Raw genomic sequence first — 25,868 nt, forward strand, 5'->3', positions numbered from 1 at the left:
ATATTCAGTAGTACACAACGCACCGGAATTATTGTGGCCCGAGGTTACTCCTCGCGTCGTGAATGACCCAAATATTTCCCAGACACATTACACAGAAAACAAACACTTTGAGCCATGAAGATGATCTCAATAAAGATCGAAACGTTAGCACGACAAAGAAAATGTTTTTCTAAACCTACGTCACACCAGACCGCATCTCACGATCTCCAATCAAGAAAACATAAATTTGATGCTTGTTCGTTACAATGAAAGTTCGTGAAAAGTGTTCCTTCAGAATCAAGAAAGTGGCGACGTCTATTCAATAATCTCCTCCGACATTTGCAGATAAAGTTCATTTATCTCTTGACACGACAACATGTATTGTAATATCACTTTTATTTATGATTTGCCATTTATCTCTTGTTCAACTTCAACATCATTTAATCATAATCAATCATGTCCATCTATCATTGTAAGTTTAATGAATATTTACTTATTTTGATATTGATAACGTGTTAATTAGGCGTTAAATGCAGTTATCTCTTGAAGAGAATTTTCAAACCGACAGAGGAAAACACGCGGGACTCTTTTCGTTGTTGGATTAAGTTAGATTGTTAGATCAAAGCGTTTGCGGAGGTGAATGTGAAAGTAACACTTATAACGTTTACTTGTTGGCCCAGCATCGGATTGAGCCCGAAAGGGCATTAAAGGTCGTTTGTTTGACTTAGCAAGTATCGGGAGAGTAAACCTTGGAAATCGAGTTATAGAGAACCCAAGCCTCGCCATATTTGTACAGTACCGGTCCGGCATCAAACTCAATATAAAACACAGGTCTGCCCGGTTTCAAGCCGAAGAGTAGAATCAATAATTTGACCAACAGAGGTCATTTGATAAAAGACGCCCTCGTTTAGGAGTGTCTAGACACGCTTGAGCAAGGTTAACACTTTCTCAATTCGAGCAGTCTTTGGTCGAAATATTTTACAAATTAGTTCTATTTTTATTACATTATATAATTTATTACCCGGACACCAATATTTGTTTTACTGACGTAAGAGTACAACGTAATTTTGAACATTGCCTAAACAGTTATATTGTACAAATCTATCTCGAATTGAACCTTTCAACATGTCTTAGTACATAGTAGGATGCGCTATTGTCGAACATGGGGAAAATGTTCCACACCATGTCGGCTAGTACAAGCTTGCCTAGCACTGCTCTAACAAACTGGCAAAGCTGATGGCGATAGGAGAAGCATTTAAATGGATTCAATGTAGAGTTTACAGTGCGGAGGGTCCGTGCTTATCAGCTCTGACAGCAAGACCTCTTTTGACTTGCTAAAGTCCCGAAAACGCATGACAAGGATAGTCCAATGCATTCGGAAAATGTTAATCGGTTTGGAAAGAAAAGGTCGGAAAATCTCAATAAACTGGTTTAAAACTAATATCGGCATAGGGGGGAATGACGAAGCGGAAGGCAAAAGAAGCAGAGAGAAGCGAGGGCCTAACAGAAGGATTCAACTGCACCGATATCGCGTACGAAATACAACATTAGAGAAACTTCAACTAGAATGGGATGAAATGTGGCAAAAGACTGAAAACGGAAGTCACAACAAAAAATTTTATCCAACAATATCACAACGTCTAAAAATGTAAATCAAACACTCACATAAATCCACACAGGTTTTCTTTGGTTAAGGAAAGAATAAAGCACACCTAAAAGGTTCAAGATCATCGAGGATGACTCTTGCGGATCCGCTTAGGGCGGAGCCCAAAACTGAGAACATATTAGGTTCGCCTGTACCAAGTTCTTCCTACGCCTGCTATATAAGATTAAAAAGTTACTACCCGATACATACTACCTGCTGGTGAAGTCTTATGTGACCGACAGAAAATATTTTGTCAGCTATACAGGAGCGAACTCGGTAGTACACAGCATCTCAGCGGGTCTTCCTCAAGGAAGTGTTCTGGGACCCCTCCTTTACATTCTGTACGAGCATGACTTTCCAGCAGATAGCAACATCGAAATAGCCCAATTTGCCGATGACAAAGCTGTGCTGTCCCAAAGTATCACACTCAGTGATGCAGAAACTAAGCTGAAGAATTACTGCCAAAAAATTGATGATTGGACATCCAAGTAGAAAGTTAAGCTAAATGCAACTAAGTCCAAACTCATTAACTTCACTTATAAGAAGACCTCAAGACCCTCACGCATAGTACTCGGTGGAACTAATGTACGTCAAGCGGTCTCATATAAATACTTAGGACTGCACTTGGACTCGCATCTCACCTGAAATAACCACAAATCCTCATGTGTAACGAGAATTCGCTTGCGTATTCACAGTATCAAGCCAATCCTCCCTAGCAATTCTGTCCAAATTCCACTTAAGCGACTCCTTTATCTAAGCTTAATGAAATCAATATGGTTTTATGGCTCGTCCATCTGGTGTTCTGCATCCGCCTCGCAAATAAAAAGGATACAAACGCCACAGAACCGTGTGTTACGGTTAATAACAAACGCGCCCTGGTTCGTAAGGAATGAACCGCTCCACAATGAAATAACGTTGACATCGGTAAAAGACGAACTAAAGAAGATGCTGGTTGCCAAAGCTGACTCCCACCCGAATCCGGCAATTGCACAAATTCCAGCGAATATGCCTCCACCCCAACAAAGACGGCTAAAAAGAAAGCATCATGCGGAATACAGATTGTAAATATGTGTTAATGTAAATAAGTGGTAGTTTAAACGTGTGCCTGATTTTATATGATTATAGGGAAAAACAAAAATAGTTTAATTTATTTATTAATTCTAAAATTATTATACTCCAGTGAATTATTGTGTGGACTGCCATAGGGCAGGACCCACCCTCAAATGCTACGTTAATCACACTTTTTTAGTGTGCTGTATACCAGTATGTATTAACAAAACATAATGTGTATGTACACAAGTGTTAAATAAAATAATTTTTAAAAATGAAAAAAAAACAAGTTCTACAAGGAACGATCCGATTTGATGCGAGCAATAGTGTTACAAGGAGGACAATGGCCACCAACATTTTTAGAATTCAATGAATTAATACATTTGAAAAAGAATTTTTTTCATTTATTAAAAAACAACTTTGATTTAATTTAAAATATTCAAGTTATAATAATGTTAATTCAATCCATCTATGCAATGCTAATAATTTTATTTGAAGGGTACATAAATATATCATAATGGTGTAGAACACGTGTAGTATGACATATGAAGCATGTATTAAATAAATTCCCTCTTATTAAGGGTACTAGTAAGAGGGGGAAAATGCCTTTGTTGTGCAAAATCTTGTTTGATTCTCTGTTAAAAGCGAATTTTCTGTGAGAATTTTCGTAAAGTGACCTTTGGTTGAAATGTGTGGTGTTTAGTGACCGTTAGTTAATGATTATTTGGAGATCGTGAGATGCGGTGTGGTGTGACTAGGTTTTAGAACTCACAACACGACACACAAGAATGACACATCTACACGGAAAACAAACACTTTGGGCCCTGAAGGTGATCTCAATAAAGATTGAAACGTTGGCACGGTAAAGAAAACGTTTTTCTAAAAATCATTTGGTTGGAACCTTTAAATTCCCCTTTTGAAGTCTACTAATGTTGGCATCTCAAGTTCCTTGTTCCAATTCCGATAAACATGTTTGCATATTGCACCCCGTAAGTTAGTGTCTTTGTCTCTATCTATTTGTGTCTATAAAATGTTTGGATTTAAGTGTTGATTTCCTATTCTATTGATATGAAGGGATTATAATTTAGACCAGCTTCAGAGAGTTTGTTGTATATTCCAGATTATAGAAGACGGCCAAAAAATGGTTATTTGGATTAATGTGGTCAATCTTAGATGTAACTATGTTTGGAACGGTGCGTTAATGTGATGACTTTTGCTTCATTGCTAGTGTTTGGCTTTAGCTGCCATTTCTCATGTTCTTCACCTAAAAATGCAGATTGAATCCAGGTGTAATTTTACAGTGTTGTGGAAAGACCACGTTGACATCCATAAACAAGGCTATTGAAGTAAGTAGTTGGAATTTGAAGAATGATATGAAGGTGACATTAAAATGGGATCAAACAGAATAACGAATTGAGAGAATGTTAAACATTCATGGTTCAACAAGTTGAATAGATATATTTCAATTTAAACAAAATTTCCTGACCAATCCTACCACCGAATAGAGCCAGAAGCCTGTTACAACCCTCCCTCTCTTCGGTAAAGAAAGAAATGCTGATGTTATTAGGTCACAGAAAGAAACACAGGCAGAAAAATCCGGTACCTAAATCAAGTATTCAAAGTACTACTACCTTTCAACACAAATTCCATTGAATTGAAAGATGATATCAACTTAATATACACGGACTACACAAAAACGAAGACGTTTTTATCGGCCGATAGCCACGTAGTCATCAGAGCGTTGATCCCATCGTCAGCTCATAGATGGTTTTGAACTGTAAAACAGAGTCTCTATTGGGTCTAAGGACCTGTAGTTCAGGTTAGACGTGCCCAAGGGAGAAAATAAGCTGCCACAATGCAGCTTATTGAAAAAATGAGACAAGGGGATCTTTTGAAAAATGGAAGCCTCAAGTTTCAGGAATGGCCCTTATATGGGGTACAGAGGATCGAAGATAGTACAGAGAACACAGGGGTAATGAACGGGTTGTTGTTCAAACTTTATTCAAATCTGAGGTCATTCAATCCATTTCTGTGCTCAGAAGTTGATTAAGGAGAAATAAATATTTCTACCATCTCAGATAACTAAAGAGCCATCAGAGAGCTGAGCTCATTACCATCGAAAATTGTTTTGAATTGCAAAACGGAGTCTCAAATGGATCTCAGGACATGCCGGAATTCGGATAAACAAATGGGGGGGGGGGTTCCACGCAATAAAATAAGCTGGTTATAAACTGTGGTACATCGCCCAAGGCGAAAGGTTTCGGACTCCAGAACCGTTAGTCTAGAAATCAAACTCCTCGATATTGAGTCTCAGTGGTGACCCCTGAAATATTCATCAATCAAAATACTTTTAGTATTTCAAAACTGTGAAGAACAAACGGTAGAACATGAATGAATACTTGGCACTCCTATCCTCAATATTATCCCTAGTGCCTAAGAATAAGAATGGCACGTGCTGACTAGCAATTTGTTACTATTGACACGCTAAGGGTCATTAACTCAGAAGAGTCACGACGGAACGGTAACAATAGAGTTAACACACTAAGAATAAACCATATTAGTTATTCACTACAGTAAACTCCTACTCGTTTCAAAGTTTGATCAAGTATGATTAGTTTAAGTGATATCCCACTCGCGACACTGCCAGTAATAAATAGAGCAAACACACCTACCGCTTTCCACTAAATTTACATAATAATATCAGCAACAATATTTTTACAATAAAAATAACCAAAATATTTAAACAATTTTACCATATAAAAAATTACTACAAAATAATGTGGTAGTGTATTGGATGTAATACATGTATGTATAAGGAGTTATATTTTTCTTAAAGAATGATCGGATAATGTTTGATCTCGTCCTATGGTTATTTAATTCATAACTTCTGTTCGGATTTTCATTTTTATTTTAAAGAACCGCCTATTTTGTTTATTATTTACTTATTATCCTATACCGGGAAGCCGGTCTAAAGTATTGGCCGCCCCACTCCGGGTACCACACATCAGTCGCTTTTATGACCGAGCCTGGTTCGTTTCAGCACGCTCCGCTTTCCATTTTCCATTTTTTCTATTTTTTGTGTGAACCCGCAAACGCTTTTTCTACAGACCGCTTTCTGTAAAATCTCTTCTAGCATCGCTTGGAATTTTTTCTGGATTGATTTTACACCTCGCCAAAACGCCGAAGTTGCTGGTACTTGTAAGTGGGCCGTCCTTCCCAAATACCCTATTTTTCATCGCTCCTGGATCCTTCTATTTCCTGCCCACCTTTATCATTCGCCACAACATCAGCTTGGTGAGTCTTTATTATTTCATTTCTTTATTTTATATTTCAATCATTTTTTATTTTAAAACTGTTTTATTTTATTTTATATTTTTTCCCCGCCTCCCGATTACATTCGGGTGGTCCTCCGTCGGTTAAAACCGCACAACTTCATTATATTTGAAACTTATGGAATATTGTAAATAGATTTTCACTTTTGATAAGCTGTAATTTATTAATAATGGTTTTAACGTCCTGATGAATAGGATATATTACTCGAAAGGTCGACTGGAAATGAGTGTTTCCTTCCCAATTGGCCTTTTCCCGGATTTTTATATAAAATTCTAATTCTCTAGTTTTCGTGGTCCGCTTGACCAATTAATATCTTTCAATTAATTAAGGTTTTAGTTGAGATAAAATGTCAGTGTCACGAGCGGGATTCGAACCCACGGTCTTCGGCTAGATAAGCCGCTGCTCTACCACTTGACCTATCGTGATCTCGATCCACTCGGACACTAACTTCCCATCGAATTTTCGTTCTTCTTTTTATCTCAACTAAAAACCTTAATTGAAAGATATTAATTGGTCAAGCGGACCACGAAAACTTTTGAATTTAATAAGTAAAAATGAAGTATACCTTTATTAAAGCTCTCCGTGGCGATTTCGTTTGTCGCCGATAATCAAATAGATTACACGACATTTGAAAAATGGCAAAAAAGGAGGGAAAATTCAAAACGTGGGGTTGAGATGGGAGGTTGGTGTCCGAGTGGATCGAGTCACGATAGCTCAAGTGGTAGAGCAGCGGCGTATCTAGCCGAAGATCGTGGGTTCGAATCCCGCTCGTGACACTGGCTTTTTCATCTCAATAAAAACCTTAATTAATTAAAAATATAATATTGAAGGCTCATAATGATTATATCTAAGGTAATATTTTGTTTATTTGAAGGTTTTTCTTTTTTGGTCGATTGTCAGTATGTGGCAAATAAAGCCGTCCGTTATAAATTCCTCTCTTGGTTGGTGTGTATTAGAGCTGGAACTCTGTTGTAGTTGTTGTATTTCTAAAGGGTCGTTTTTTGTTTTATGGATGCCCTAAGGATGAGCACAAACTACCATAACATGATCGTTGATTTCTTTGAAAGTACAGTGTAAATGAAAAGATGAGCCTTCTGAAAAATACGAGCTTTTACAAAACTATAAAGATGCGAAAATAAATTCAATTTGCTTAAGCCGCGTACCACAAAGCAATTTTTTTAAATAAGTTAAATCTTTCTGCCGGACTATTTTTCTGACAGTTTTGTTTTCTGTAAACCGAAGAAGGTAATGATTCACTTTTAACTTTGAAGACAAAATGAATTGAGACGAGATCTACCTTAGAAAGCGAGCAAACTCAATTTACGTAATCTTCAGACCTCACGGAGTAAATCTTAATAGTTTAATTCAACTCGAGAAAATTAATTCTATGACGAACTTTAGACATTGAAAAAATAAACGAATTTTTTTTCTACTACATCGTGAAGATCGGCTTATTTCCTTGTGTAGGAGGATGTTTGAAAATTGAACAAAACGAGACAACCGCCAATCAGAGCATTTTAACGGTATCTCGGCCTAAGCCGTGAAAAGACGAATTTCGAATTGTTATAATTCAATTTTAGTAGTTAGACTTGCCTGACCTCCATCCCGAAAATCGATCATGATTAAATAAATACGACGAAAGTTATCCACGGTCAAGTAATCACCAATAATATGTACTAAGAGACGAGACTTTTTTTTAAACCCAAATCGTGTAAACGTAACATCAATCTTAAAAAAAGTTTAGATTTATCTTTTCTCACATTGTGTGTAAGAAATATTCGTTAAAAGAAATCACGTACTGTGCCATCTCTTTTAAAAAATAAAAATTCCTGCAGATTTGGCCAGTCCCTTTGAAACCCTTTCAAAACGGCAGAGAGAAAGGAGAAAGCCGGAGGTGGTATCATGTCTTGCATTCCATGCGTTCCAAGATGTCGACAAACAACTGTTGAATATTATAGAACAGAACATTATAGCAAAAATAAAAATTAAATTTACAAACTTGTATAAATCTTATTGCTAGACCTATTGCTAGCAAACCCCTCTATGTCAACAAGGGGATTTTTGGTAAGATAGACATTTATTGCGAGCTATTCAAAATTAATACTTAAGTAGTAGTAGTAAAAATATTGTTTTCATGTGTCATAAAAATGTATTGATCCTCAAAATAATGAAAAGATAATATAAAGTTATAACGAAAAAAATTGAATTAACTTCGTAATCAGGCCCTTAAGGGAAGTTAAAAAATAAAAATTAACTTTTTATTTAGGTAATATAGTAGTATAGTTAATTATATTTATAAAATAATTACAACGGGAAAAATGATGTAAGAACATGAAGAAGAAATTGATATGAAAACATGTGAGGAAAACTCGTCCAGTAGAGCAAATAAATAATGGCCACTTTTTCAATGTTATTCGTCACTATGTAGGGACTCACGTGGCCATCGGAGTTTCAGTCTACGAGGAAGATCAATGATCTATCTAGTGGAATCGAGCTGACGGACTAAATTTTTTAAAATAGGTTTTCGCCACTTCTAGAACAAAGGGAATTTTTACGCCTGAATTTAACTTGAATTTTAATTTTAACAGTTATTTGTTTGGTTTCGTAGCTAAGGGGAGAGAATGTTTACGCTTCCCGTTGCTACGGGAACCAAATGTACTTTTTCGCTTATGAGCACCAGTGTTTATAGGTCGCCGTTGCCAAGGCGATTTGTTTTTGTATGTTTCATTGCCATAGAAATGGTCTTTCTATTTGTGAGGTGAATATCAGTCGCGTCTCAACCACCAAGAAGAATACATAATATAATAATAATAATAAGAACACATACAGTTTTTACATAAGTTACATATATCAGGCAATAATATTTTATATAAGTTGTTTTGTATTGTGAATCCGATAGGTAATGGTTACGGCCATTACGTTGCCTTCCTTTCGATCATCCTCAGTTGGTGACATCAAACAAAATGACGCTAATCATTGCTTTTTGTAATAAACGCTGAAAGACAATTTATTTTTTTTTATTAAAATTTCTCTGTTGTTTTTTTTTTTTTTTGGGGGGGGGGATTTTCAGTTAAAAAGTGACACCACTCGTTTCACTTACATTTATTTCACCGACGGTTCGGAGGATATATCTCCTTTCTCAAGGTATACAAGAGAACGCCTAGAACATACAAATACATTTAGTTTTTTGATTTTTATTACAAACACCTTTAGGAGTAAAAAACACTTGCTGGGATAAATCCTGTATGTGTGAGTGGAGTCTTTTCCATGCTGAGTAATACAGTATAAATAAATACTATAACAACAACTTATAAAAGAATTAATTAATTATCAAGAAAAGCATAATCAAGCTTCTTCAACTTATAATTCTATTTAACAACAACACTTCACCTAACAAATTCAAAGAAGGAGGACTAGACATTTTATTAGCTCTCAATATAAATCAAAACAAACTCATAGAAGGCATAATTGAAATAAAACCCTTATTAATAAATAATCTCCGCCTACAAGAACGTTCGTACACAATATTTGCTAATACAAATAATCCTAAAGAACACAACCCATGACCCAATATTAAAATAAAAGAACCTAGCAACCCTGACAAATTAAAAGTAAACAAGCCACAAATAACTACACTTATATGTGCTACTGAAGAATTAGCAATTAAACATTTAATATCAGTCTGAAACAAACAAATAAAACTCGCTGCAACAGAACCTAGCAACCCAAACCCCACCAAAACAAAAGATATATATGTNCACGAATTAAACCATAACCACCTAATTTTAATAAAACACCAGCTAAAATTATAGAACCAAAAACAGGAGCCTCAACATGAGCCCTGGGTAATCAAAAATGAAAAATAAACATAGATATTTTAATTAAAAAGCTAAAATTACAGACAAATGTAAATAAATCCCATCAAGCCCTTCGAAAAATCATCAAACATATCTACCTGATAGAAAGCCTACAAAAACAATACTTAATAAAAGAGGTAAAGAAGCAAAAAGTATATAAAATAATAAATAAAACCCAGCATTCAACCGCTCTGGTTGATAGCCCCAGCCAAAAATAAGAAACAAAGTTGGAATTAAAGTAGCTTCAAAATAAACAAAAAACAAAAATATTTGTAGTTAAAAAACACAAAACCAAAAATAAAAGTAACAAAACACAAAGAATTAAAAAATCAACAACTGCCTCCGTGCATTTAACATTAAATCCTGAAAGAATTATTAAAACAACAATTCACAAAGACAAGTAAACCAAAAACCACGAAAAAATATCCCCACCAAAAGAGAAAGACAATGTACTAAAAAATCCTAAAAACCAATTCCTAAAAAAACTTATAAAAAACAAAATTAATAAATAATTTATTATTTCCCAATAAAGTCCTAATATAGCAACAGGAATCCAAAATAATAAAGAAGAAACCAGTACCATACTAATATAGACATTGTCATAAAATTATCATTACCATGACAACGATTTAATCTAACCAAAAGAGAAAGACCCAAAACCCCTTCCCAAACAGAAAAAGACAAAAAGACCATCGTTACCATGACAACGAATTAAACTAACCAAAAGAGAGAGACCCAAAACCCCCTCACAAACAGAAAAAGACAAAAAGACCATAATAAAATAATAACCAGCACCTCAGCCTGAGAAAAAAAAATATTAAAAATAAAACAAGAATCAAATATTCTAATCTCAACAACATCAAAAGTAAATGTTTATAAACATTACAATAAGCAAACAAACCAGCTACAAATAAATATAACAAAAAACCAAAAATTAGTTTTAATAGTTAAAAAAATAATTATCTTGAAAATCATAGTTAGGGTAAACCTTTAAAACTTCAACAAAAGACGAATTTATGTCTAACATTAATCTCCAAAACTAATATTTTCAATTAAACTACTTGTTGGCAGCTAGAAACAAAATAAACAAAGAAAGATATAATTTTCCCCCATAGGAGGAAAAAATGGGGGAAGTATATTAAGTCTGGTGAACAGTCTTTTTATCGGTGAGACATTAGTAAAAGCTACCTTCCATCAAAAGTACAGTTCACATTTGAATTAGAAGAAGGAAGTTGCATACCGTTCCTTGATGTGTTAATTAGAAATAGTGATGAAACATTAGGGACTACATACATTTATGTAACACGACAACGACAATTTTTAATGATGTAATTTTCTTTTTTGTTTCAGAGACAAGGGTGCGTACACGGAGAAGAGCTGGCCTACGTTTTTGGAGCGCCACTTGTTGGTGGAATATCACATTTCACCAAAAATTACACCAAAGCAGAAGTTCTCCTATCAGAGGCGACCATGATCTACTGGAGTAATTTTGCGAGAACAGGGTGAATATCGATGTTTAATTTTAGTATTGATGAAGTTAAAAATGTTATTTGATGTACTGTTTCTTCTCTTTAGTAATCCTAATGAACCTCAGGTAGCCGACATGACCCACGTCCTTCGTCAGGAGAGAAGCAGATTCAAAAACATCGAATGGACCCCTTACGAAGCCGTTCATAAAAAATATCTAAGCCTAGGTAATCTTCTTAATTATCGACAGAAATAAAACAAAGACCGGACTTAATCACTCAAAACTTTCTTAATTGACGGTCTTAATTTTTTAAAAGTGAATTTTAAATAAGGTTTTCCCAGTTCGTTTTGTTGAAACAAAGGGTTGGGAATATTAAAAATACCCTGACCATAAAGGTCCCACTTGGCTATTTTAAATGTTTTAAACTGCCATCATTAAATACCTGTTTACTAAAAACTCTCTATTCTCCTTCTGAGGTTTCAACTTTTAAATGTCTTCTCACTTCTTTAACAGCTTGAGTGGCTGAGGTAAGCTTTATCTCTAGGGGGTTTGTTACCTTTCTCCAAGAGTAAAAGTGCTTTTATAAATCAAAACTCTAAACACAATGTTTTTCTATTATTAAGTTTTCCGACTAATAATTCCGACTTGCACCTTTGTTTTAGATACAAAGCCAAAGCTCAAAAATCACTACCGCGCCCACAGGCTTTCTTTTTGGCTCAATCTCGTTCCAGATTTGCATAAACCAGGAGGAGACGACGTCCCTTCCGCTCATCACCAACTTCACGACGAGACGAAAAATCAGGTAATATAAATAACATAAAAACATGCAAATTAATAGAAATGATGGAGTGAGTGTGGTGTTCAATACTGTTTAAAAAGATAGTTCCTACTCACAGTAAGTTGTTTTGCAACGATCCGGATTTCGAGCCTTTTAGCTCATCATCAGGTTGTAGAAGTCCTTCAACCTGATGATGAGCTAAAAGGCTCGAAATCCGGATCGTTGCAAAACAACTTACTGTGAGTAGGAACTATCTTTTTAAAAAGTATTAAAAACATGCATGTATAGTTTCCACTTACGTTCTGCTACAGTTGTATAATGGAATTATTTTATTGCTTTATAAGGTTTTTATTCAATTTTCCGGACAGATACCTAAAAAAATGTATTCATTTTATTTGATTTAGATTTTTACAGTCAAAATGAACTTAATTCTCCCTAATGTAACATAATGAAATGAGAGAGACTCAGAGTTGCTGCGCTGCAATAAGGCTAGGCGACGGAGCAAGGTCTAAATACTTGCTTTTGCAACATACCACCCACCATGTTTGCGTCCTTAAAAAGTAGAAAATAAAATAATGTTTCTTGGAAAGTTGGCAATTCAGAACAAAGAAATAAAACTTAAAATGAGTATTGCGACAAGATGAAAGAAAGTGAACGTATGGGGGTAGAACTTGTTTATACACAAGAAGAAAAATAAACCAGTTAGGTATTTACAATGTGTACAAGTTAAAATTGTCCGAATATCTTAGTATGTCAGAGGTAATTGTCATAATAAAGTTCCATCTACACTTGCGATACCAGTGGTGTCGTATAACCTGACACAGGTCAGATCCGACGATGAAAGGTACAGTGAGGCGTGAGTGGGGGAAATGCAACCTGAATGGGTAGTGTTGCTCTGGCTCTCAGATCGAAAGGAAACGCCGATAAAATCGGAGCTATTCGGTTTTAGTTGGTGTTGTTTTTTATGATTATTTGTAATCCAGATGGTTTATCAATCCATAAGTTTTAAGCTTAATCGGCCTATTTAATTATTTCAGTTAATTATATTATTGTCTAAAGTCTAGGATCAGATGACAAAGTTAGTGTCACGGGAGGGATTCGTACCCGGAACCTTCGGCTCAATACGCCGCTCCTCGAACCACTTGAACTATCATGACTTCGATTCACCTGTACACCAACGACCCATCTCTACCTACAACCTTTAGAAATGTCTCTCTTTTTGCCATTTTTCAAATATCGTGTAATCAGGATTCGATTCACAGCAACTTAAGAAGTGGCCACGGGGAGATGTTAGCGAAGTGATTACTTCTCTACCAGGCTAATTTGGGTGGTCACACACCTCACATTGTTACACTTTCCCAAAAGACCATGACAAAGTTGTGGCATGGAGTACTTTTAGGAAGACGTTGCCTGTTTGAAGAGAATCTGCGCCTTTTGCCCCTTTTTACATTTGATTACCACATCCAATGTAAGCTTGATCCATCTATTTCACCCAGCAGTCAAGTAATTTGAGGAGGAAGAGCTCAAAAGGGTTGACTGACTTATGAGAAATAGAACAAGAGAATTTTCCAATACGCCGCCCACCCCAAGAGTCCCTGTTAGATTGAGGAAGGGATAAATGTAATTGAAAGAAGAGAGGATGGAATGTCGCTAAATTTTCCAGAGTTTGTAATGCCCGATAAATGAAGACCTGTTGAGTAATTTACTCACAAAAAAAGAAGGAGGAATTTCTAGGTGATTATTCACATTTCTCTATACTTTGTGGTTTCGATAAGAAAGTATTCTGTAATCTGCTTTAGCATGGTCGGTGAAATTGTTATTAAATACCATTTCATTTCAACCAAAACCTTACATAAAAAGATTAATTAATTCAAAGAAGTAATTTGGTCAATCAGACCGCTAAATATAATGGATTTAAAAAATTAAAAATATTTTTATAGAGTAACCTTTGTATTTTGTCTCACTGCCTTCAGCAAGACAAAATTCTATTCGACGAATGATTTTTGTTTGCTTGCTATTTCCAGGGTCACGGACCGACATCAAAAAGGCCAGCGGAGCCGACATCGAGTGTCACATTTGAGGTGTATGCTTCTTCGATACCTGAACATAACTCAAGCATCGTTCAGCCACCGTTGGTTGTTGTGGCGCCTTCCTCCAGCGATCGGAGCAATCATGATCAACAAGAGGATGGCTTTACAGCTTATTCGACTGCTCTTAGTGCCACCATCGCCATTGGTAATTATAATAATTATTTTTCTATGGCTTTGTTTAATCGGACTTTGATTTTAGGCTGTTCTTTGCTTCTGCTGAACGCCCTAGTTTTCGCTGGTGTGTACTACAGGAGGGACAAACGTCATGGACACAACCACAACCATGACAATATTCAATCCACAGCTAAAAAGCGAACTGAAAACGGTGGACCAATGGCAAACATCTGTGTTACTGGAGGTAATTCTTGGACCTCGTTTTCTTGAAATGTTTGTAATCTTCGAAATATATATAATGATGGGTTAGTTAAATTGGGTCGGATTAAATCCCAAAGTACTCATTAAAAATCCACCATAGATGAAAATGTTTTGGAAGATTTCAGGAGGATTGTTCTATGATCATCCAGCATATTATTCCTTTAAAAAATTCCAAAAAATATTTCCATTTTATATTCTAATGGTGAATGTGAACACTCCATTCAAATAAGTATTTTTGTATTTGACCAAAAGCTATTTCTACGGAACATACACTGCATTTTATTATTATTAGATTATCACTAGCGATTATTATTAATCTTTGGAAATTGTCAATAGCACGGTTACCTATGTGTAAGGTGACACATCACAAAGGGTCTCCTTTTAAGATTAGCCGGATGAATTTCTCTTGAACCAATGACGCTATCAAAAGAACAAAAAATCCAACTTTAATATTTTTTAGTCTAGTTTCAAATTTTAACCTTTTTTGGAGTAAAAAATACACGGTACCTCGTGGCCAGTTCAACATCAAAATTTCAAATACGCCCCTATACATCGAGATAATCTTAAAGGATTTTTACGCTGAAAACAATGGTGTAATCGGATTTCAAATTGGCCAAAAAATGACAAAGTTATGGCAAAAAGTTTGAAAAAACGCATTTCGTTTGTTTCGGTGTTATTCCAATAATTTGCCTCTTCACTTCAAAATAATCATTAATTGCCTTTATTGTTTACTTTCTGTCATTATTTGTCAAACTCTCATTTTGTGAATAAATATTAATTCCCGGAAGTAAATAAATTTTACAATAGCACCTATTCGTTACGTTCAGTGTTCTATTCAAAATGCACCGAAGAGCATTTTTCCGATCAACAACCAGTTTATAGTCCGACTGCTTTATTGATAGTGGTGGTATTGCGCGTCGCGCAGGCGAGTTGCATTCCAAGAAATTTCCTCAGTCAACCACAAAACGTTTATTCGAGTTGTTCGCAATATGAGGAACGGATCAGTTGCTGTTCCATCACCAAGAAACCGGCATCATAATTTCGACGAGGAGCTGAATATTATACTGTACGTTCGCTAAAATCCAAATTCCACTCTCCGAATTGTTGGAAGGTTTTTAAGTATTTCAAAAAAATAAAATTAGAGATGTACTCCGGGCTTACAATGTTAAGCCGTATCGCTCTCAACTTTCCCAGGGACTTCGGGACTCCGATTATGATAGATTTCTTGAACATCTTCATCCTTAAACAAATGTCGATTTGTGAAGCTTAAGAAAACGCACTTCTATACATCCTACGGACTGACGAATCCAGGTTAACCTCTAATGGCATACTAAACCGTTGGAATTTTCGAACGTGGGCAGAGGAAAATCCGATAATTTCATACTCTTGACATCATCAGGTGGTTCATAGTATCAACGTTTGGTGTGGATTTATTGGGCCTTATTTCTACAAAAATAATTTAAATGGTGCTTAGTTCCTCAATTTTTTGAGATAGATTTTACCAACACTGTTAGATGATCATCCTCCGTAACAACGACAAAGAATGATTCTCCTGCTTGATGAGCTGGTGAGAAGTTGTTTCAATCGTCACTTCCGGGATAGGTGGATAGGACCTCATGGCCCGATCTGTTGACCTCAGTAGAAGAAATGCGGCAAAAGGTAAAAACTGCTTGTAAATCCATCTCCCCGACTCTATCGCTCTGGGCACCGGTGAAGAATGGTTAAAAAGGGCAATTTTTACGCAAGGTAGGCAGTTCGAACATGTAATATGATTAATAAAAGTAAACCAAACTGTTTTCTTCAAACTTTTTGCCGTAACTTTGTCACATGTTGATCAATTTAAAATCCATTTCCACCATTGTTTTTAGCGTAAAACATCCTTTAAATGATTTGTCATTTATAGGGTCGTATTTGAAATTATGAATTTGACCTGCGCCAGAGGCACCCCACCCTGTACACGTTTTCTCCGAAAAGAGGTATAATTTGAAATTATACTAAAAAAATATTAAACACGTATTTTTTTGTTCTTTTGACAGCGCCATTGGTTCGAGCGAAATTCAGCCGGATCAACTAAAAAGGAACTATTGGACGAATTGTTTGTAAACAAGCAAGGGAAGATTAAAAAAAAAGAAATTCTGAAAACTACAAACAAAAACATGTTACACCTATTCTTCCTAAACATTTAGTGTCATGAGACGCCACAAGCAGGGTGGGAAAGATAGATAGATAATTATAGAGAGCGGTAGTTAGTTATTAGATAGTAGTTATTGAGAGGATGAGTGAAAGAGGTAGAAAGGGACCAGGAGGGGGTGAGAGAGAGAAAGAAGGAGTAAGTAACGAGATAGATGGATAAATAGATGATTAAGAGGAAGAAAAAATCACCTAGTGGTGGATTGATATATAGAGTTAGAGAGAGAGAGAGAGAGAGAGAGAGAGAGAGAGAGAGAGAGAGAGTGCGAGAGTGGTTGAGTGAGTTGTGCGATAGGGAGGAAGTTTTACAAGACCTCTCGGTCGTGATGGTTTAGTATAATCATTGAGACGCGAACTTGAAGTATTTAGCATTACTGTTCATTAGCGCAGTCACTGACCATGAAAAATACACGAAAAAATGATCGGAAACTGGGGAAAAGAAATAGAAATTGAGGTGTGTTGATAGAAGTCGGTGCTTCAACTGTGCTGGCGGTGTCCAGGTCGGTGGAGCAGTAACGGCTGATGGATATTTGTTGGTCTGCCTATGAATTTGTATATACTGCAATTCTTTATGAGTGGCACATCCTCGATAGTTGCCGGGGTGTGCGCCGCCGTATAGAACGCAAGTGTCGGGTAAGCCGCTGGTTTGACGATGAAGGGTGAAGTCCTGCACACTTGAGGCTGGTGGTAGAAGCATGCCCGGTATGGCCATATTTTTGGCATTTCGTTCACTGCGGGATATTGTTTCTTTGTCGCGGATCTTCTATAGTTATTTTTGTGTAGATGAGGTACTGTTGTTTAAAAAATGTCCGAGTTCTTTTTATTCTGTACAAGATCGCCGAAGAATAGAGGCAAGCAAGTTCGAGTGATGGGGTGCTACTTGGTGTACTCTTTTGACACCAAATCCAAATTTAGATATTTCTGTCTTTATTCCATCGGTTCCTCGTACGACAACTTTTTAACATTTGTCTTCTTTTAATTGGAAACCATGAAAATCGTATTGTTTCTCATTTAGGTACTTTATTGTCTTCCTTAAACCATCGTTGTCGAGAGTTTGTATTAGTCGTTGGTACGAGTGCAGCAATGAAATGTATTATTTCCAATGATACTAGCGATGTTACTGCAAAAATCAGTGAAGTTGTCAATATTATTTAAAATTATTGAAGCGCTTCAGCGACTGAGCAGTTTCTTGAGCGGTATCGTTTGTTTGTTGGGGTTTGGTGACGTTCAGATCCATATCTTGGGAGGGGGGTAACTTGTTTGAACAGTGATGCTCTGATTTGAGAAGAGTGATGTGTAGTTGCTTAGTATTTTCTTTGGTGACCGACTGATCCATCTCTGGTTGTCGTTTAACTTGGTAAGGATAGTAGTCATTTCCCCACTAAATTGTTCCCACTTATTGTTTTGTTGTATCATGACTAGGATAACGGCACAGATTTTTTCTTATTCAAGAATTAACTTGTTACCCCTCTGATAAAGTTAGATTTAGCCATCTCACTTACGTTTTGAAACTCGAATTATCCAATGCCGTACGTATTCCAGTTATACCTTGAATCCTTCACCACACAGGGCAACTCCCTTCGGCTCGATTCTAGGAAGGTTACCAAACACTACCTTGGTGGGGGTGTATCTCTTCTCCAATTAGATGTCCGAACGGTACCTAGGCCAGGTAAGTGCTGAAACGTGTCCGTTCCTTTCCGACCACCTTTCCACAGCTTTTATTCCCCCATCCCGATCTGATTATCACTTCACACTTAGATCATATCAATGAAATCCTTGACCCCCTCTCCCTCTCGCTCCACCATCTAAGCCCATACACACTTAGACGTCATGTCTCAGATTCTCTGGTTTCTGAAAGGAAATCTCCGGGCCACGCTCTTATTACCCCTTAAATTCTCCGAAATCTACGCAGCAAAAGCAATAGTGCAAAATACATCTATTTACCATACAATATTTTGCACAGTCTATTTCTCCATCCAGTGGAAACTATCTTTCATGACCCCAACACCCAAATCATACAAATCCCACAGTGCCCCATCCATAGACCAATAAGCCTCCTTCCTACTTTATCTAAAATCTTTGAACCTCTTCCCCTTAAAAGATTAATTACCATATTCGATTATGAAAACTTAATTCCTAACCACCAATTCGGAGTCCGACCTCTCACTTCCACTGTTCAGCACTGCTTCAGAGTAGTCGCCACGATATCCTCGGCTCTATAAAAGAAACAATACTGCTCAGCCCTGTTTCTGGACGTTACGAAGCATTTGGCCGACTGTGGCACCCCGGCCTCCTTATAAGTTCAAAAGTATCCTCCCTCATACCTATTATCTTATCCTGAAGCTCTTCCTCTCGAATCGACGGTTTCATCACATCAATCAAAGCTGCGTTCCACAAGGAAGTATCCTAGCTGAATGTTCTACATCGTCTACACTGCTGACATACCCACACATCCAAACACACGACCTACACAAACTTATCAACACACTCCAATCTTATCCTAACACTTTTGTATAAGTTTATATTACTAACACTATTAACTGAGCAAAAGTACTACGTCATCTGCAAAGAGCAGGCATGTAGGGTAAACAATTTCATCCAGTATAGTATAGTACCCACCATATATACCAAAATTCTATATTAAAAAAAATAATGATGACAGGGTTCCCTTGAAGTATTCTCTTTTTTACAGCAATGATATTTTTTAAGAAATTGACGTTCATCTTAATTAAATTATCAATGTACTTACATATAAAACTTTTATCGGCTGTGGTTCCTGGCATAATTTAATACGTCGTTACGTATATTCTTCTAAAGCATGACTCATCTGTATGTAGCATTTTCACATAATTGGTCAGTTAGACTGTCCAAAATATCAATTGATTTTTATTAAAATTGTTGTTAGTTACTGTTTTTTATCATTAATAATTTAAAGATTTGAATATTTTTCAAACTGAACATCACTATCATCATGTCAGATTTATTTGCATTGTCCATAATTTAAAAACATATCAATATTACCGTAATTTTAGTACAGGTAGATTTGAAATTAACGTTTTAGTTGGAAAGTCATACGATATTCAAAGTACTCTTCTAATCACATATTAATCTGTTTATAGGTGCCACTGAACTTCTTCAGATAATGGAGACAAGAAACACAGTCATGCCAGCACCTATATTAAAGCAAAGCTGTGAAACGGTGGCCCTTGGTGCTAGAGAAGCGTTGGTGCAAGGGAGTAGCACGCTTCCAAGGCAACTGCCCAATCCTAAAACTCCGCGACCTCCCTCAGCACCGCCAGAGTCGCAACCTCTTCTTCCCCACACAGCAACGCTAGGAAGGAAGCCGAAGCAACCGATGCCTGACGAGCTGAGGGTGTGACACTCGGAGGACGGTCAGATCCAAGGATTGGCCGATGATCTCAACCGCATCTGTGACCAGCTCAACAAAAATAAGGATGATGGGGAACTCTTCCATGTATGAACACTCTGGAAGGCCTACATTAATGTTTCAATAGTTGATCGTCTGTGCTGAAAGAGTGAATCATATCGTCAAATAAATGAGGAAGTTTTTTTTTAATCTGCGAACATCAAATGAAAAAGTGGCGGAGTGTATTATAGTGTGTATAAGATTTTAAAAAAATTATACAAATCATTAAAACTACACAGTGCAACAAAAACAAAGAACATATGAGTCATTTTTAATACTTTTAATTTGAGAAACAATATCTTATTTAATAACATTTAAAAATATTATTTTAATGTTTCAATTTAATGGAAAACAATTATAAGCAATGTGCATAACTGACTGTTAAAATTATATCCCATCACCTTTGAAACTCGTTTGTTTTTTATATGAGATATTGCTTCCCAAATTTGTCAATTTTTTTCCAAAATTACTTTTGGTGCACAGTGTATATTTCTGTGTCCATTAGATTTTTCAAATTTAGCAAATTATAAAGGGATTGTCTGAAATAAAACTCAATAGAATGTCCTTTTATCTTATAATATATATTATATATTCTATTGTGCTCCTAAAGCACACTTCAAATGTGATTAAATGAAACAAATGCAAATATAGGCGAAAAAACGTTAAAAGTTTAACAAAATGAGATTAAAAAAGGAATATTTTGTTTTTGTTCTGTACATAATGTATTTTCTATTTTCAATGTTCACGCTTGTAAATATCAGAGATTCCAGTTGAAAGTTTGTTTATGTAATCTAGGAAAAAAGACAATTATTTTAAAAAACATATTACCTTAATGTGAAATAACCTTTTTTCAATCTGATGGTGCCCGAATTGTTAAATCTATTAAATTTTAAGAGAAAATTAAAACGTGAAATCTAATGTTTTCTGATTTTGATACTATCTGTCCTTTGATTTATAGTGTAGTTTTTGGATCACAAAAATTAACTAATGAAAAACTTTACAAGGAAAGTTTATTTTTATGAAGTAATAGTTTAGTGCTGGGATCGATCATTTCTCTGTCCTGTTGGGAAGATGAAATATTCCAACCTCAAAAAAAATTGAGTTTGAGACTAAAACATTCTCTGTGTATATAGCCTTTATAAATTTGTGGTATAATGAAAATAAATGTGATGGGGTTGTGAACAAAATAATTTCGAGTCAGAGATTATTGGTGTGCGCTAGTTTAATTTTCAAACAAATTAAAGGACGCGTTGTAAAGTACATTTAGTTAAAAATGTTAAAAACAGCCTTCCTGTCAAAATAATTCCCAAATATTATTTAAATGAAAGATTTGTTATTTTAAAATTCATAGTTTTGCTCCAATAGAAATATAATTTGCAACACATAACAAGTTGCTTGACTACAAAAAAAGACTAGAAAAAAACTTAAGTGTTTTAAACTGTTAAAAAAAAATTCTTTTTTATTATGATCTGTGCATTACTGTATTTTTAATGGTATTGTTTTAAAAATAAAACTTATATGATAAATGAAAAATTATAATTGCCTCTAAATCACATAATTTTTTTTAATATGATAGAATGTTTAACCCCGGTCTGGTTTATTTAGATTAAAATTTTAATAGATGATCACAAAAAACGGGCACCTGATAGTCTTTGCATATTATCAGGGATCAAAGTATTGGCTGCCAGAAGACAGCTTTACCAGTTTCTCAAAGCAGCCGGAGCACGCCAGGCTGAGCTGAGGAAAACTTCTCGGCATGAAATCCCGACACACCACCAGGCAGGGTGGCCCCCCAATGAAACATAGATTTAATATAACATTCTTTAACACACGGGGCTTTGGTAGGGATGTACTCGTGTACACTGCCAACCACACCCTTGAGACTTCCCTGGAGCCAATTGGCTCATGTAACAGCACAGGAAGGTCCCCCGCCGAGCAGACCACTTGTGCTCCGGTCTGAATCGGCCACCCCAACACATGTCGAGGGGAAAGATCTCCTAAGGTGAGTATAATGATAGTGTGCTTGTGCCAGTGTATGTGCTTGTGTTTTGTATGTGGATGCAGTTTACCCGGGAGCATATGCCAGTGGGAGAGTTCCAGAACATATTGTGTTTTATAATCCCAAGAACAATAATTTCTGTAAGAGGGAATTAGGAGAACAAGAATTTTCAAGCATTTCTTAAAGTGAAGCCACCGTGTAGATACCATCATTGGTACATGGATGTCGCTAAATAGCTATATAGCTCATATAACTAGAAGTTGAGGAGGGGAAGCTAAAAATTATTTTGCTTTTTTATGCTGAGTTTAGCTTTCTTCAGTGAGATCTTGTATTTTAACATTAAGCCAGGCCAAATTCTGTTAAATCCATCTTAAAGTAGAAGACACCTGCATCACCGCATGACACCTTCCACCCTTTCTTAAGCTGACCACCTTAGATTTGGCAAGGTTAACAATCAAATTCCATTTCTCATAATATCTTTCTAAAATGTTTATGTTCCTCTGTAAACTTACTCAATTATCAGCTAAGAACATGACATCATCAGCACATAATAATGTTTTAACTTCATTCTTGCAAACCCCCATCAATGAAGAGAAAATGAAAAAGGTGGGATTAAAATGCATCCCTGCCTAACCCCACGGGGAAAATTTCTGAAATTTGCTCCTTGACTCTAACCACAAAAGCAGCATCTTTGCATACACTGTTCTATTAATTTATACAAACTTTATAATTATGTCCGCATTTTCCAACACGGTGTGTGATCATGATGTTTTAAGATGGCAAATATAAAATTCCAAATTACCCAATATTTGTACTTGAGGTTGCAAAAACCATACCAACCCATCTGTTTAGCTACTGCTCACTTCACTCTACTGCACCATTGGACACTATTGCCGCTTCTCTTGAGTGAAAATCGATTGCTCGGGTGACTTCCTAGACATAGGCTAGGCCACCGACTCAAGAAGAGAATCTTCCCAGTACCTTTTACCTTATTTTGTGATCCTATCTGACTGACCAGGTGTGACTGTCGGGGAACATCCCTTTCCTTGTATATTCCAGCAAAATTAGGAGTTTCGAAGGAACTGACATGGACAGACAATATACACTGCCGACTATATTTAATAAATATTTTGATCTAAAAGACATCACGACAGGGCAGTTGATTAAATAGTACATTGAGTCAATTAGGAGCCTGATAGATACGTAAGGTTCATCCAAATTAAAGAGCAATTTCTTTCTCTTAAAATAAATACTGGAAATCATTTTGTTAGCAAAACAAATGAACAATGAGTCTTAATTTCTCAATGTTAATATTAATTATTTCATTCCCTAGTTTTCGTGGTCCGCTTGACCAATTAATTAAGGTTTTTAGTTGAGATAAAAAAGTCAGTGTCACGAGCGGGATTCGAACCAACGACCTTCCGCTAGATAGCCGCTACTCTACCACTTGAGCTATCGTGACTTCGATCCAGTCGGACACGAACTTCCCTTCTCAACCCCACCTTTTGAATTTTCCCTCCTTTTTGCCATTTTTCAAATGTCGTGTAATCGGATTGGATTCTCGGCGACAAATGAAATGGCCACGGAGAGCTTTAGTGAAGTATACTTCATTTTAAATTTATTAAATTCACTAGTTTGGTGGTCCGCTTGACCAATTAATATCTTTCAATTAATTAAGGTTTTTAGTTGAGATAAAGTGTGGAAGTCACGATAGCGCAAGTGATAGAGTAGCGGCGTATCTGGCCGAAGATCGTGGGTTCGAATCCCGCTCGTGACACTGACTTTTTTATCTCAACTAAAAACCTTAGTGACTGTTAGTGATCATTATTCGAAAATCGAGAGATGCGGTCTGGAGTGATACTGGTTTCAGAAAAACATTTTCTTTATCGCGCCAACGCTTCGATCTTTATTGAGATCATCTTCAGGGCCTGGGATTTACAAACATGGTTTAAATTTAACAAATAGGCTGGATGTGGAAAAAAGTGAATTTATACAATGGAAAAAAATATTTTTTATATTCAAAGTATTTCTACACACTCAAAGTGTTTGTTTTCTGCGTAATTGTGCCCTTCTTGCGTGTCGTATTGAGAGTGCCAGTGAGATTGTGCTGTTTTATGTTTATATAGATTGGATTTTGAACGGGTGGGGAAGGAAGTCGGTATAGAAAACACGTTTTTGTATAAGGCGACGGCATCTTTGAGGTGAAAGACGATGGGAAAAAAACGTTGGTAATGGTTCTGCCAGATTATCCTTTCAGGATTATATAGACGGGGATAAATAGAAAAAGGAAAGCTAAATTGTTGATATTAAATACATTTCTCTCGTCCGATAATTTTAAAATAGCTTTCTAAAACTATAAAACAATTCAAACGCTTTTTTCCAAAATTAAAGAACCCACACCAATAACAAATAAATCTGACGTAATCTACAAAATCAATTGTTTAAACTGTCCGGCAACTTACATCGGTCTTACATCCCAATACCTCGATAAGAGAGTAAAGCAGAATATCTATGATTGCAAAAAAACCCAAAAAAAATCCTACACCACTCGCTACCCACCAGTTGAACACAAACAAAATTTCGACTTCAACAATCCAAAAATGTTACACACAGAACAAAACAAACATAAACGTAATTTTTTAGAAATGGTTTATATCAACAGAGATAAACACAGCATCAATTACTGAACAGACAGTCACAGCTACGCCAATATCATTAATCAAATTCAATATCGATAACATACATATATCATCATCACATCACACAAAACGTGTAAAACAATCATCACATCCCACACATCAAACACTTTTACATAGTCTAATTTTTCAACAATTTAGCTTTTCTTTCCCTAATTATCCCCGTCTATATAATCCTGAAAGGATAATCTGGCCGAACCATTACCAACGTTTTTTCCCCATCGTCAGCTCTTTTCACCTCAAAGCAGCCGACTCCTTATACAAAATGTGTTTTCTATACCGATTTCCTTCCCCACCCTTTCAAAATCCCACGTATATAAACATAAAACAGCAATATCTCACTGGCACTCTCAACACGACAAGAATGGCACAATTAAGCAGAAAACAAATACTTTGAGTGAGTAGAAATACTTTGATTGAACATAAAAAATGTGTGGTGATTATTAATTCCCGATTTTGGAATAATTAAATATAAAAAATATTTTGTGCATTGGATAAATTAACTTTTTTTCCACATCCTACATGTGTTTGTTAAATTTAAACCATGTTCGTAAATCCCAAGCCCTGAAGACGATCTCAATAAAGATTGAAACGTTGACACGACAAAGAAAATGTTTTTCTGAAACCTACATCACACCAGACCGCATCTCACGATTCCGAATAATCTAGTAATTAATACGGTCAATTATGATTACTAAATACATATATGGATTAATAAAATAATTACAGAAGTACTTACTTCGCTAATAGCTTCCCGTGGCCACCAAGTTGCGGAGAATAGAATCTTGATTACACGATATTTGAAAATATAGCGGGAAAAGAGGTAAAATGTGTAATGTACGTTGAGATAAGGAGTTGGAGTCCAAGCAGATCATAGTCCCGATAGCTCAATTGGTTAGAGCAGCAGCATATTGGGCGGATGTCGTGGGTTCGAGACCCACTACAGCAATAACCTTTTCATCTCAACCACACTTTACAAAA

General features: G+C 36.0%; 1 protein-coding gene and 1 long non-coding RNA gene across 3 annotated transcripts in view; both read left to right on the forward strand.

The window, feature by feature from the left end:
* LOC106673973 (neuroligin-4, Y-linked-like) overlaps window positions 1–21,648 on the forward strand; it is a 777,726-nt gene extending 756,078 nt beyond the window's left edge. For both annotated transcript variants that reach the window (XM_024225970.1, XM_024225969.1), the window contains exons 8-13: window positions 11,215–11,366; window positions 11,440–11,558; window positions 11,995–12,134; window positions 14,135–14,345; window positions 14,400–14,558; window positions 19,885–21,648. In XM_024225970.1, the coding sequence (XP_024081738.1) occupies window positions 11,215–11,366; window positions 11,440–11,558; window positions 11,995–12,134; window positions 14,135–14,345; window positions 14,400–14,558; window positions 19,885–20,144 (1,041 nt within the window). In that variant the 3' untranslated portion in view covers window positions 20,145–21,648. The remainder of the gene's footprint in view (window positions 1–11,214; window positions 11,367–11,439; window positions 11,559–11,994; window positions 12,135–14,134; window positions 14,346–14,399; window positions 14,559–19,884) is intronic.
* Window positions 16,021–16,777, forward strand: LOC106674310. Its single transcript, XR_001341498.2, has 3 exons — window positions 16,021–16,321; window positions 16,479–16,551; window positions 16,612–16,777. It is a non-coding gene; the product is annotated as an uncharacterized LOC106674310 (long non-coding RNA).
* Window positions 21,649–25,868: the final 4,220 nt, after the last annotated feature.

The sequence above is a fragment of the Cimex lectularius genome, unplaced genomic scaffold, assembly GCF_000648675.2.
Source record: "Cimex lectularius strain Harlan isolate CLEC.00 unplaced genomic scaffold, Clec_2.1 scaffold63, whole genome shotgun sequence".
Lineage (NCBI taxonomy): Eukaryota > Metazoa > Arthropoda > Insecta > Hemiptera > Cimicidae > Cimex > Cimex lectularius.